The following is a 12,162-nucleotide window of genomic DNA, read 5'->3' on the forward strand; positions in this document are numbered from 1 at the left end:
GCCAATTTGTTTTCTGCTACATATTTTTGGTAAAAAAAAAAATCACAATAAGTGTATTTTGATTGGTTTACGCAAAAGTTATCGCGTTTACTAACTACGGGAAAGATTTGTCATTTTTATTGTTTATTTTTTTTACTAGAAATGGCGGCGATCTGCGATTTTTTTTTTGCGGGACTGCGACATGGCGGTGGACAGATCGGACCCCTAACTGACATTTTTGACACTCTTGGGGGTTCTAGTGACATTACTACAGTAATCATTACTTTAATAATGACACTGGCAAGGGGTTAACTTTATTGGTGATCAAGGGGTTAAATGTATGCCTCATGCTTACTGACGTGTGTGGGGAGAGGGGATTGTGTGACACAGACACAGATCACAGGTTCAGCTATGCTTACACAAGTGGGCGGATTTCCTCACTCGATCGGGGAAGAGCCTCTCCTCCCCTGGCCCGACTCCCGCTGTGTCTGAATACAGCGGGAGCGAGCCTCCAGCGGCGCGCGCGCGCCGCCGAGAGGGTGCGGGACCCAGCGACGTAGACCTACGATAACGAGTCACTTTGCCGCAGTACCAGCTCAGTGAGCGGTCGGCAAGTGGTTAAAGTATACCTAAACGCACTTTTTTTTTTTAAGTTTCAGACAGAGTGGGGAGTTATTTGTTTGTTTGTGCCCATGTTAGGGTGATACACCCTTTCTATTTGTCATGTTTACCATTATCACTGGAAATGTAAGTGCAATAAAATCCCAAATTTTTGTTTGTCCCCAGAACAGTGATGAAGGGGAAAACTTCCTATGGGGACACTTATTCTGAGGAACCCGATTACAACCAGAGATTCCCTCACTTTTGTTTGGCTATGGAACAGGAAGTTAAGGCAAATCTCCCCAATAGGACAAACAAAAAAACAAAACAATGGGCTATACCCTCCCCAATGCTATCCAAAATGAAAAAAAAAGTTTTGCCTTTAGTTCTGCATTAATAACTCTTATCTTGTTTTCATAGATAGTGTTTAAATTTATGCCTAATCAGTGTTTTTGTGTTTACTATATGCTATTTTTACTAAATAATGTGCTGGATTTTATTCTCTGCTTTGCAGGGAAACAAAATCCAGCACATACCTGCTAACAGGAGAGAGCTCTGCCTTGTTTAAATAGGTAGAGCTCTGTTCATTTTTCCTCTTAGCTGATCAGTGGGTGTCAGCGGACATCCATTGGCTGGTACCCGCTGATTGACTTGTGCTGTGTCTAATCACAGAACAGTGGCGGCACCCGCGGCGCGGGTGCATGCCCCCTACCTGGCAGTGCCAGATCACACACTAGGTATGTGATCCAGCACAGGCTGCTCTGCCACTGTACTCATATGTGAGGCAGTCGGCAAGCGGTTGAACTGCAGAGGCAGAGGACGGGGGTGTACACATGCAATATGTGGAACATACTTTGTTATCTGTCTCCCTGCTGGGAGGATTTATCATGTCTATTTGCCATAGTGACCATTGTTACCAGGACTGAAATTGATATGAAATTCCACAATTTGAGTTATTACTAAAACAGGATTTAAACAAGTGTTGCAATGGAAACTCTCTTAAAAAGATTGTATTCACTGCTTTCTCTGTTTATAGTACAGGCCGGGTCAGTATGGCCTTCAGAATAAGTCCATAGTTACATTTCTGCTTTGTCTGCAGGACAGAAAGTGAAGGGACATCTCCCCAATGTAGCATACCTTAACAAGGATATTGTTTACCTTTTCTATTATCATCAATATCTACTATAAAATGACCATCTAATTTGAGGAGTGATATCCTTTATTCTTCAGAAAATATAACTCTCCTAATTTTTTTCTTGTTCCCGTATTGCTTACTGATTAAGGAACTACAAAATTTAAAATAAAGTGTGCTGGATACCTACAAAGATCAGGTTCTAATAGTTCAACTATATTTAACATCATTTTTGGACAACGTCCAGAAGTGGCTGCATAACCTCCCTTGCCCTTGCTCTATCGCAGGCTACAGAATGTGCAAGGTTTATTTTAATCCCTCCTAATTCAGATCCGAAAGTGTGAATTTACTAGCCCTGAATTGGTCATGAAGGCGCTCCTGCCAATCCAAAAAATTGGTAATCCTTCTAAATGATGATATTGCCCTGCATGCTGGTGTCATGCCAATGCCTTGCTGCCAAAATCTTCATTATTGCATCATATGCATCTTCTATAAACACCAATTTAAAACAGAAACTGTTCAGCTTAGTGAAGAGAAAGCAAAATATTTTAATGTATTGAGACAGATGCTGAATTCAGGACATTAAAGGAAACCTATCATAAAAATAATATGGAGATTGCTATTATATTAGTGACCTCTTCTTGTGAAAATTAAGTTGCCCTACCATTGACTATCTTGTTTCATTTAGTTTAGGCCCTGGCTTAGAATAAACATGTAGACGAGTATTTTGGCCTTACTGGTCTACATGTTTGTGTCTAGGTATTAGCCAAGCAACCAGCATTTTCAGATAGAGTTCAGCAATGACAACTCCTGTATTTCTCCTGTGACGGGTTTACTTTAAAGTTTGTCTTTGTATTTGGGTTTGGGCAAAAAATTGTATTGAAGGCAGAGAGAGTTTGTTTACATAGCACAGAAGTGGACCTTCTGTCTTTGAGCTTTAAACATATCTTTTTTATTATGTTTGCAGAGAAGCCTGGTCCTCCACAAGCTGTGACTGTCAAAGAGGTCTGGGGTTTCAATGCTCTGGTGGAATGGCTGGTGCCAAAGGACAATGGAAATTCAGAAATTTTAGGCTACACTATACAAAAGGCTGATAAGAAAACAAATGTAAATATGTGTGCCTATGTGTAATGTACAGATTTCTTTTTATATAACTAAATAATCCTACTCTGGCTGATTTCAAACAAAAATACCTTAAAGTGGCCCTAATGTAGAAAAATTACCTTAGGTCTGAACCTCCTCTTCTTACTTTGCATGTGTGCTGGGACCCTAATCATGGGATCGCAGACAGTATGGCCTGATATAAATAAACACACCACAAGAAATTCCCTTTGAATGAAATATTTTATTTTGGAATAACATTTTTTTGGCCCCAGCTTTTAGCATTGGTTAAAAAACAATATAACACCTCCTAGATGCTAATAAGCATGTAGGGTTAGACACATAAGCAGCACTTTTCCATACTATATTCTCAAGGAAATGTAGAGAAAATAAATAAATTAAATAAAATAAATAGGTGAGTCCATAAATAGACACAATCCTAAAGGAAAGGATAATAGTTCACCACGAAGTGTAGTCAGCTCATGCGCCTTCACCGCACCATGTGCCCAATCCCTTAGGTATTGCTCACTCACCAAATATAAATATTTACTGTGCCTTTAAATCCACCAAATCAGCCAGCAAGCTCCCAAATTCACTGTAAATATTGGACAACCGCCGCTGCAGGTCAGCGCAAAAAAAGGTATTTTCCAATAGTGCTCCCAGGAGAACAGCCGCATCATAGGAGATCATTGATTAAGACCCGCTATGATATATAATTAATACAGCATTCTCCAGTTCTCCTGTGCTGGCCGAGTGAGTCTGGTGACCGGTCAGGAGGGGGATAAATAGAGGTGTCCATGCCGCGCGTGTCCACGCCCTCTGTAGAAGTCCTTTGATGACGAAACACGTTAGGGCATGGACTCGTGGTCCCCTTGACAACCGGATGCCTGAGCGACTGCCACGAACCTCTTCAGAAGCTTCCGGACGCTGACGAGCGGGACGGTGAGCCTCCGGCTGCCGAGCCGGCGTACGTGTGTGTCTTTGCTGTGCGAAGTTACATGCTGCTCTTTAATGTTTTCCATGTGAGTGTGTATCCAGGGGAGAGTGGGTTTTAAATAAAGCATTATTTTAAACATATTGCCCTATGAAGCCCATATTATTTCTCTCCATTCTACAACATCATTGATTGAGCTGACCCCTAGTGGCGGTAGATCAGCGTTTCACTGAAGATTGGGTACTTACAATCTATTGGAGGATTTCGAGGCACAGGAGCACTATTGGAAATACCTTTTTTTGAGATGACCTGCAGCGGCGGTTGTCCAATATTTACAGTGGATTTGGGAGCTTGCTGGCAGATTTGGTGGATTTAAAGGCACAGTATATATTTATATTTGGTGGGGGAGCAATACCTAAGGGATTGGGCACATGGTAAGGTGGAGGCACATGAGCTGACTACACTTCGTGGTGAACTATCATCCTTTCTTTAGTCTATTTATGGACTCGCCTATTTATTTTATTTTATTTATTTCTTTTCTCTACATTTTTTTGAGAATATAGTATGGAATAGCGCTGCTTATGTGTCTAACCCTACATGCTTATTAGCATCTAGGAGGTGATATACACATCTTTTATAATACGTTTATTTTCTTATGAGGCAGCGGCTTCACCGTAAATGGTATATGCATCATTTATTGTGTATGAATTTATTGATTTATTTTATACATAATTTTTTCCTAAGCGCTGGGTGATTGGGATATATTTGCGTTCACTTTTATTCTCAGTCCTGTTTAAAAAACAATATAACAAACTCTCAACTGATAGCAAATAACTTATTCGGTATTGAAATTCATTCACCACTTTGAAATAGCTCAGCCATTCAGACTCAAGCTGAAATAAACTTCAGACTTTAACTTTATACAATAACTGTCCCCTCTTGTAAAGCAACAAAGGGGACCCTACCACATAATAAGGCCGCAATGGGGTGGGGGGGGGGACTGGGGGGTGGGGAGCTTAGTTGGTGATCCTTCCTCAGGCAAATGGCCCTGGACCCAGATAGCTTACCCTTTATATAGTGCCCCCTGGCATTCCAGAATATTACAGAGGGTCAGATGACCTTAGCTGACCTATAGGAAAAGGGGGACCCCAGCTTCTAGAACCTTCTAGAACAGAAATAAAATGCTAGCGCTCAAGATTTAAAAATTATAATGTCCGAGGTACATAAAGTCCATTACAATGTCCATTTAAAATCAAGATGACTTGTAAGACAGGCTGTGGATGGTCAATGTACACTAGGTCACAGCTCTCCTCTGGAGTGAAGCCAACTCTGGATATAGCATAAAAAGGAAGACCGAAGTGCGCCTCCAAGTGTAATATTTTAATGTGCATACAGCAATCAGTCAAATAAAAACTCACATGGGGTACAGAAATAAAGTCTCATCTAAGGGTGACAATCCAGCAGCGGGGAGATCCATGTGTCCAGTCCAGAAGGTTTAAAGCCGCAGTGTAGCGTGTACTCGCCAGCGAGGATGGAGTAATTCCCGTTGAGAGCTGGGTGGACAGCAGAATGGAACGCAGCGCCAGAGAAAGGAATCTTGGGGCAAGTAGAAATATATAATCTATAATAAAAACAGATTATGGGTATATTTATAACTGGTACAGAAAGGAGTCTTGGGGCAAGTAGAGATATATAATCTATATTTATAACAGGGTATTTACTGTATATACTTCTGACTGCTACCTTGATCGGTTATGAAGCAATAGCTGCTGATTTCTCCATGTTTTTTTCCACTCTGATTGATTATATATCTCTACTTGCCCCAAGACTCCTTTCTGTACCAGTCAGAAGTATATACATAATCTTTTATAATTATAGATTATATATTTCTACTTGCCTCAAGACTCCTTTCTCCTGAGACCCCCAAGACCCTAATCAAGCCCTAATAAGCACCTTATGTGTAACCCTAAGCTTCACAATAACACTTCCTGTAACATTACCCTCCTTAATGTAAGCTTAAAAGTATAACTAAAGGCAAAACTTTTTTTTAAGTTTTGGATAGAGTGCAGAGGGATTGGAACAGCTGCCAGGTTTTTATTGCTGTCTGTGCCCCCCGTTAAGGAGATTTGCCCTATTTTTCCTGTTTACCATTATCATTGAAAGTGAAAGTAAAAGAAAATCCCAAATTTTGGGTTGTCCACAGAAAAGTAATAGAGGGAAAATCTTCCAATAAGGACACTAGTTTTGCTGACCTGGTGGTTCCCAAGGAATTCTCATAATTTGCAGGGATTATCTTTCACTTGTTTTGCTATGGTACAGGAAGTGAATGGAAATATCCGCAATGGGACACAGATGGCGAAATAAAATTGTTAGGGGTTATAACCCTCCTATGGTCTATCCAAAATTTTTTAAAAAGTTTTGCCTATAGTTGTATTTTAATTCCTTGTTTGCATACTTCTCTACTATGGTATCTTTTACCCTGAAGACCAACCCTTCTTGTGTTGAAGAAAACCAGCACTGAAATCCTTTTCCAAAATATATTGCTAGGTTTTTAATTTTCTCTTAATTTAAAAAAATATAAATTTAGAAAGAAGTTCAAATGTTCACTTTTTTGTGTCATTCTTTGGTACTCCACAGGAATGGTTCACAGTATATGAGCACAATCGTCAACCACGCTGTACAGTATCTGACCTCATCATGGGAAATGAATATTACTTCAGAGTGTTCAGTGAGAACATAGTTGGCCTTAGTGAGAACCCAGGAGTCTCCAAGAACACAGCTGTTATCCAAAAAACAGGTAGGTATAAATTACCCTCCAGAAACACATGTACAACTAGGCACCATTGCTTTCTAAAGTAAAATGAAACCCAAGAAGAAAAATGTTATATAGTGCAGCTTACCCATCCTTACATTTCATGGTTGCATTTGGCTGCAATTGTTTTCTTTTTTCCAGGCTTTTTTATTATTTTTTGTTACCTTTAAAACAATTCCTGTTCAAGGGTGACAATCCTCATCAAGGTACTATATCTATGGAGGAATAATATTGCCACTTTAGGACAGAAGGTGTGTTAGGACTGTAGAACACCTCCCCTTTCCATGCCATAGGAGGAATTGTTCTTTAGTTCACTGTGAGAACTAGGCGTGAAACAGGTAGTTATCAGAAGGATATACTGTAAGTCAACCTCTTCATGCTGACAGTAAGCAAATATGCGGCCTCTCAGCAGGTGGGACTTAATACCGAGCGGCCACACATTTGTGTACCAGATTGTAAATACAGCTGTGCCAAGAGCACACGCCCTGCGCCCTCCCAGCACAGTTACAGGTGGCTGACAGGAAGCTCCTGATCGCTACTTGTGATTGGGTGCTTTCCGATCATGTGACTGCTGTGACAGCCAATCACAGATCTTCAGATCATTATCTGAAGATAAGAATGCTTGTCCTGATGTGTTAGCTTTGTAAATAGCTTCATGTGAGTACCATTAAGACTGCTGTTCAGGGACCACAGCAGGACCCAATGACAATAAAACTTGCTCAGAAATAGGCAGATTCTAGGGGAAATAGCCTCCTGTCAAACACCAACCTTATTTAAGTATCAAAGTGAACTGAAGGTAATTCAGTGATCAAAGCCTTAGTACGAGCATTTCATCAAATAAAACATATGTAAACAAGCGTTTGCTGATGCACATTGCACCCAAAACATAAAAAATAAAAATGGTATATTTTTGTATAAAAAATTGTTCAAGAATTCAAGATTAGTGGGTCTATGTACAGGATCCTAAGCTGCAAATATCTACAAACCATGCATACAGTCTATAATATATTGTACATCACCTAAAGTGCATACACACTGAGAAGTGTCAAAAATTAATTCTGTTAAAAACAACAAGCAACCATTGACAAATTGTGTGCTGTTTTCGAATTATAATACTTATTTACGTGGAATTATGAAATATTGATTCAAAATGGCAGCTAGAGAATGCACAATGGCTGTTGATCTTTCAGAAGTCTTTTTCAGGCACATCAGCTCTTACTGTCTAACGTTTCAGATACTACGGATAGCATATGTCGGGAAGCAGGTTTTTATAATCATAAATACCAGTAACCTCAGATAAAATGGCGTCACACTTTAAAAGGCAAAACAGTTGTAAAGGAATTTAGATGAAAGTTAGTACTCTTATCTTGCAAGGCTAGAATCTTGTGTTTAGTTCTATACTAAATGCATTACTTGTTTTTCAGTATGTTTACGTGGATTTTCTTCTATAGTCCAAAGTATATCTTTAATTTAGATTTTAAAAGGTCCTTTTAGGAGACAGCTAGAGAGACTGAGGTAAATGTACTCTATAGTAAAGTAAAATGATGCAGAATTTTTTCGCTTTATATAAATGCATACACAATATTTTTGTTTTTTTATAAGGACTGTATGTACAAAGGAAAACATGCTAACAATACAGTTACCATTATACTCATTTTCCTGTATACAGTAATTACATTATATTTTGTTTAAAATTATATTTCTTTTCATTATTATGGTGATGTCTTGCTTTTCCTCAGGCCTGATATTTAAGCCATCAGACTATAAAGAACAGGACGTCAGCATGGCTCCGAAGTTCCTTACACCTCTTATAGATCGCTGCGTAGTGGCTGGATACAGCACAGCATTGAACTGTGCAGTTAGAGGTTATCCAAAGGTACGTTATTGTATCTAGTGAAAGACCATAGCACTTAAGCAATATACTCTGACATACCCACAGGTTTATTTTAAGGGCCAACCCTCCCAAAACGAATGCATGTAGTTTTGGTAACTCGGTTAACTTCATCAAACCTCCTAATTGTTGGAACTTGAAACAACCCCCAAGTTCCAAGTTTGCACAATTGCCACAGTCATTGCATTTTGATATGATGAGGCATACAAAAAGTGAAGCCGGTGGAATCTTTATTACAGGGTAAAAACAATAAACTGTTTACAAATGTAGTGGTAAATCAGGCTCATAGCTCATGACGTTGCATGGATGGGTCCTCAGAATTGTATCCGGGAGGTACACAATGGGATGTAGCTGTCTGCCAAGCCGCGGTCCGGGGACACCGGTTAATTCTGGCACTTCCTGGTCCATGGAATGTACTGGCTGAGCGGTGGTGTCGTCACTTCCCAAATGTGGCGTAGGGACAAAGGTGGCGACGTGTTTGTGGAGCATGCGCTTTTTCTTCAGGCAGTCCATGCAGCGTCATGAGCTATGAGTCTGTTTTGCCATTATTTTTGTGAGTAGTTCATTGTTTTTATCCTGTAATAAAGTTCTTACCAGCAACACTTAAAAGGCACCTGTGCTTCCTTCCTCTTTGTGTTTCCCATAGAGCTGCTTCTTGCTTTACACAGAGCTGCCTCAGTGAGCTGCACACGGACTCCACTTCGGACTCTTATTATAATGGATTCTAGCCAATGAGCCATCATTTGATTAATTGTGTTCTTTGTACTAACCACTAGTTCCAATTGCATTCTGAACTCTGGCTTCTGGTCTAGTGTCCACCCCTTCACCAATTATTTCCCAAAAGGAAAAGTGGGAATACCCAGAACACAAAAGAAGAAACAGAGCCAAGAACTTTAGCAGACTAAACAGTCTATGGTGACTGTGTAACTCATATTGCCATATCATTGATATGCTGGTCCATAGAGGAAATCTTTTCATTTAAGTTTCTTAGGAAAGGACCAAGCAGGGTTGTAACTAGAATTCATGCTCTGAAACCCACTCATTACCTCTCTTTGTGACATCTGTTAATGTCATTTCAGAATAGTGTAATTGATATTAATGTTTTTTTTTTTTTCAATCAGATTTTATTTTAGATTTTTTTTTTATAAACACATAAACATACACACTAAAGACAAAGAAAGCACATCTCAAAGAATCATATCAAACCTACAAAAAAAAAAAAACCCTGCCATTATAACAAGCAGCAAACGTCGAACTTTGCAGATGGGACCTATTTCGACAGCACACCTATTTCTGAACTAACCTATACCCTAGCTCAATCCCAAACTCATATGGTCTAGCCATGGTGACCAAATTGATCAGAGCCTCTTAGATGAGACCACTTAAGGGCAATTTGTCTCTGAGCCACAAACAGCGTACGTATGGCAGTAATCCACTTTGGTGGCTTAAACAAAGAACAGTCAACATAGCCCACTAATCCTATCCCAATGTAAACGATACCCAAATCAAGGACAGGCAGCAGGAGAGCTGTTGAACTGAATTTGCTAGGTGAGGAGCAGTAGTGCTGGGAAATCTTTATAACCCTAAAGTGTATCAATGGCCATTTTTTGTTGTTTTTGAAGGGGTGGCAAAGGATTAGAACCCCTGTCAGGTTTTATTGCTATCAACGGTTCTGATTTCCCCTCACTTCCTGTTCTGGAGACACTGTTTTACTAGACGGAAGGGAAGAAAACTGTCCAACAGCAATACAGATAGAAGTAAAAATGTTTTTCTTTTAGGTTATGTAGGATAAGGTTAGAACCTCTGTCAGATATTTATTGGTTACTGTTCTCTCATTTCCTGTCTGTAAAAAAGGAGTCACCAGAACAGGTAGTGAGGGAGGGAGGATATAACATAGGGGTGCACATTATTCCTGTAGTGACCTCAAGTTGTCCGCCTCGATCAATGGGGACATCGAGAAACTGTCACACATCACCTCGGAAACAGGATCACCTCAAGATAGCAAACAAACTACGATGGTGCAGTATGTCCAACCAAGCGAATGGTTTACTTAAAACATTATGCACTTACAACATAGCAGATAAAAGAAGCGTGTGTACACAATACAAATAGGCCGCGGTTAGAAGTGCGTTTATGTCCAACGTTTCATCCTGTCTTACGCGTTTCGTCATCCAATGACATAGTCTTTACCTTTGTATTGACACCCACAGCAGTTTGCAGAGTGCAGTGTGAACTGCCTGCAAGGGAGATGCGATGTGGCAACCCGCACTAGAAACGCGTTGGTTCCCGCATCGCAATAGTGTAAACCCAGGCTAAGAAGGGTTGAACAGAATACCATGACCCCAGAGCTTGGTGAATTAGGTGAATCTCTACTGATGTCCATCATTCAAACATGTGCAAGCAAAAATGCTTGTTTTTATTTTCCTTGCACCTTACTGGATATTCTTTACAAGGTAAAACACGCTATTTCCTTTTAAGCTCATATCAGCTGAATTCAATAAGACTTTGGCAAATGTTATGCATCTCCCAATGCTCACAGTTATGTTCATTAAGTCAAGTCATGATTATAAACGAAATTGCAGAATAAGAAGATAGAATGCATGTTTTTTTTTCTATCACCTAATCTTACAACATTTTTGGTTTTCTACATGTGCAAATTAAAGCCACTGTACTCAATTAAAGTATCATTTGTGTTTTCTGTTTCTCATTTTACAGCCTAAAGTAATCTGGATGAAAAATAAAATGGAGATTAGAGATGACCCTAAATTCATCATGAAACATAGCCAAGGTGTCTTGACACTGAACATCCGCAAACCAAGCCCATTTGATGGAGGAACCTACACCTGCAAGGCCATTAATAATCTGGGAGAAGCTGAAGTAAATTGCAAATTGGAAGTTAAAGGTATTAAAGTGTGTTTCAGCATGCTTCCTTTTTTCTGGTGGAGGTGTACTCCTTTAAACGTAGTTTTACACTTTTCGGCATGATGAAGGATATTTATTATTATTACAGAAGAAGAATTGGTGGGTGTGCTGGAATGCTGGAGAACCAAAAATACCAAACATGTTATACTTATTTGCTCTGTGCAACGGTTTTGCAGCAGCCCTGATCGATCTATTTTCGTGTTCCCTGCCGGCACTTCTGGCTCCCCCCCCCCCCGCTGAGTGCCCCCATAGCAAGCCACTTCCATAAGACACAGAGAGCAGGGCTCAGCACCACCCCCCCACTCCCTCGTCAATGGCTCCCACTGCTGTATTAGAACCAATGAGATGGGAGAGAGCCAAAATTGCCTCGGCTCTCGTGCACATTACTGGATCGAGATTGGGTTCAAGTATGTATTTAAGTGGGGCTGCAAGGGAAACTGCATGTAGAAGGTAAAAATGCAGTAAGGTAAAAAACCTTCTGCCTTTACATCCACTTTAAGGCTCCATTCAGACCTGAGCGTATCGTTTTTAGGCGTTTTTCAGGCGTTGTTTTGGGCATTTTTCAGGTGTTTTTTCAGGCATTTTTCAGGCGTTTTTTGCAGGTTTTTGGAGACAGGCATTGACATCTAACAAAAATGCTTGTAATCTGCCAAAAAAGAAGCTCATGTACTTTTTTGAGCTTCAGGCATTTTGCTTCAGGCGACAAAACGCTCATATTTGAACAGGGGCCATTGAAATTAATGGGATTTTGCTTGTTGGGCTTTTTGAGACTTCAGAGATGAGCATTTTAT

General features: G+C 40.0%; 1 protein-coding gene across 1 annotated transcript in view; it reads left to right on the forward strand.

Annotated features, from left to right (window-relative positions):
* The window catches only part of LOC309568083 (myosin-binding protein C, fast-type-like), a 184,826-nt gene that overhangs the window by 154,939 nt on the left and 17,725 nt on the right, over positions 1-12,162 (forward strand). The window contains exons 25-28 of the mRNA XM_082273656.1: positions 2,679-2,818; positions 6,384-6,543; positions 8,298-8,434; positions 11,165-11,351. Of these exons, the coding sequence (XP_082129782.1) occupies positions 2,679-2,818; positions 6,384-6,543; positions 8,298-8,434; positions 11,165-11,351 (624 nt within the window). The remainder of the gene's footprint in view (positions 1-2,678; positions 2,819-6,383; positions 6,544-8,297; positions 8,435-11,164; positions 11,352-12,162) is intronic.

Source organism: Pelophylax lessonae (genome assembly GCF_965119305.1).
Source record: "Pelophylax lessonae genome assembly, chromosome: 12".
NCBI lineage: Eukaryota > Metazoa > Chordata > Amphibia > Anura > Ranidae > Pelophylax > Pelophylax lessonae.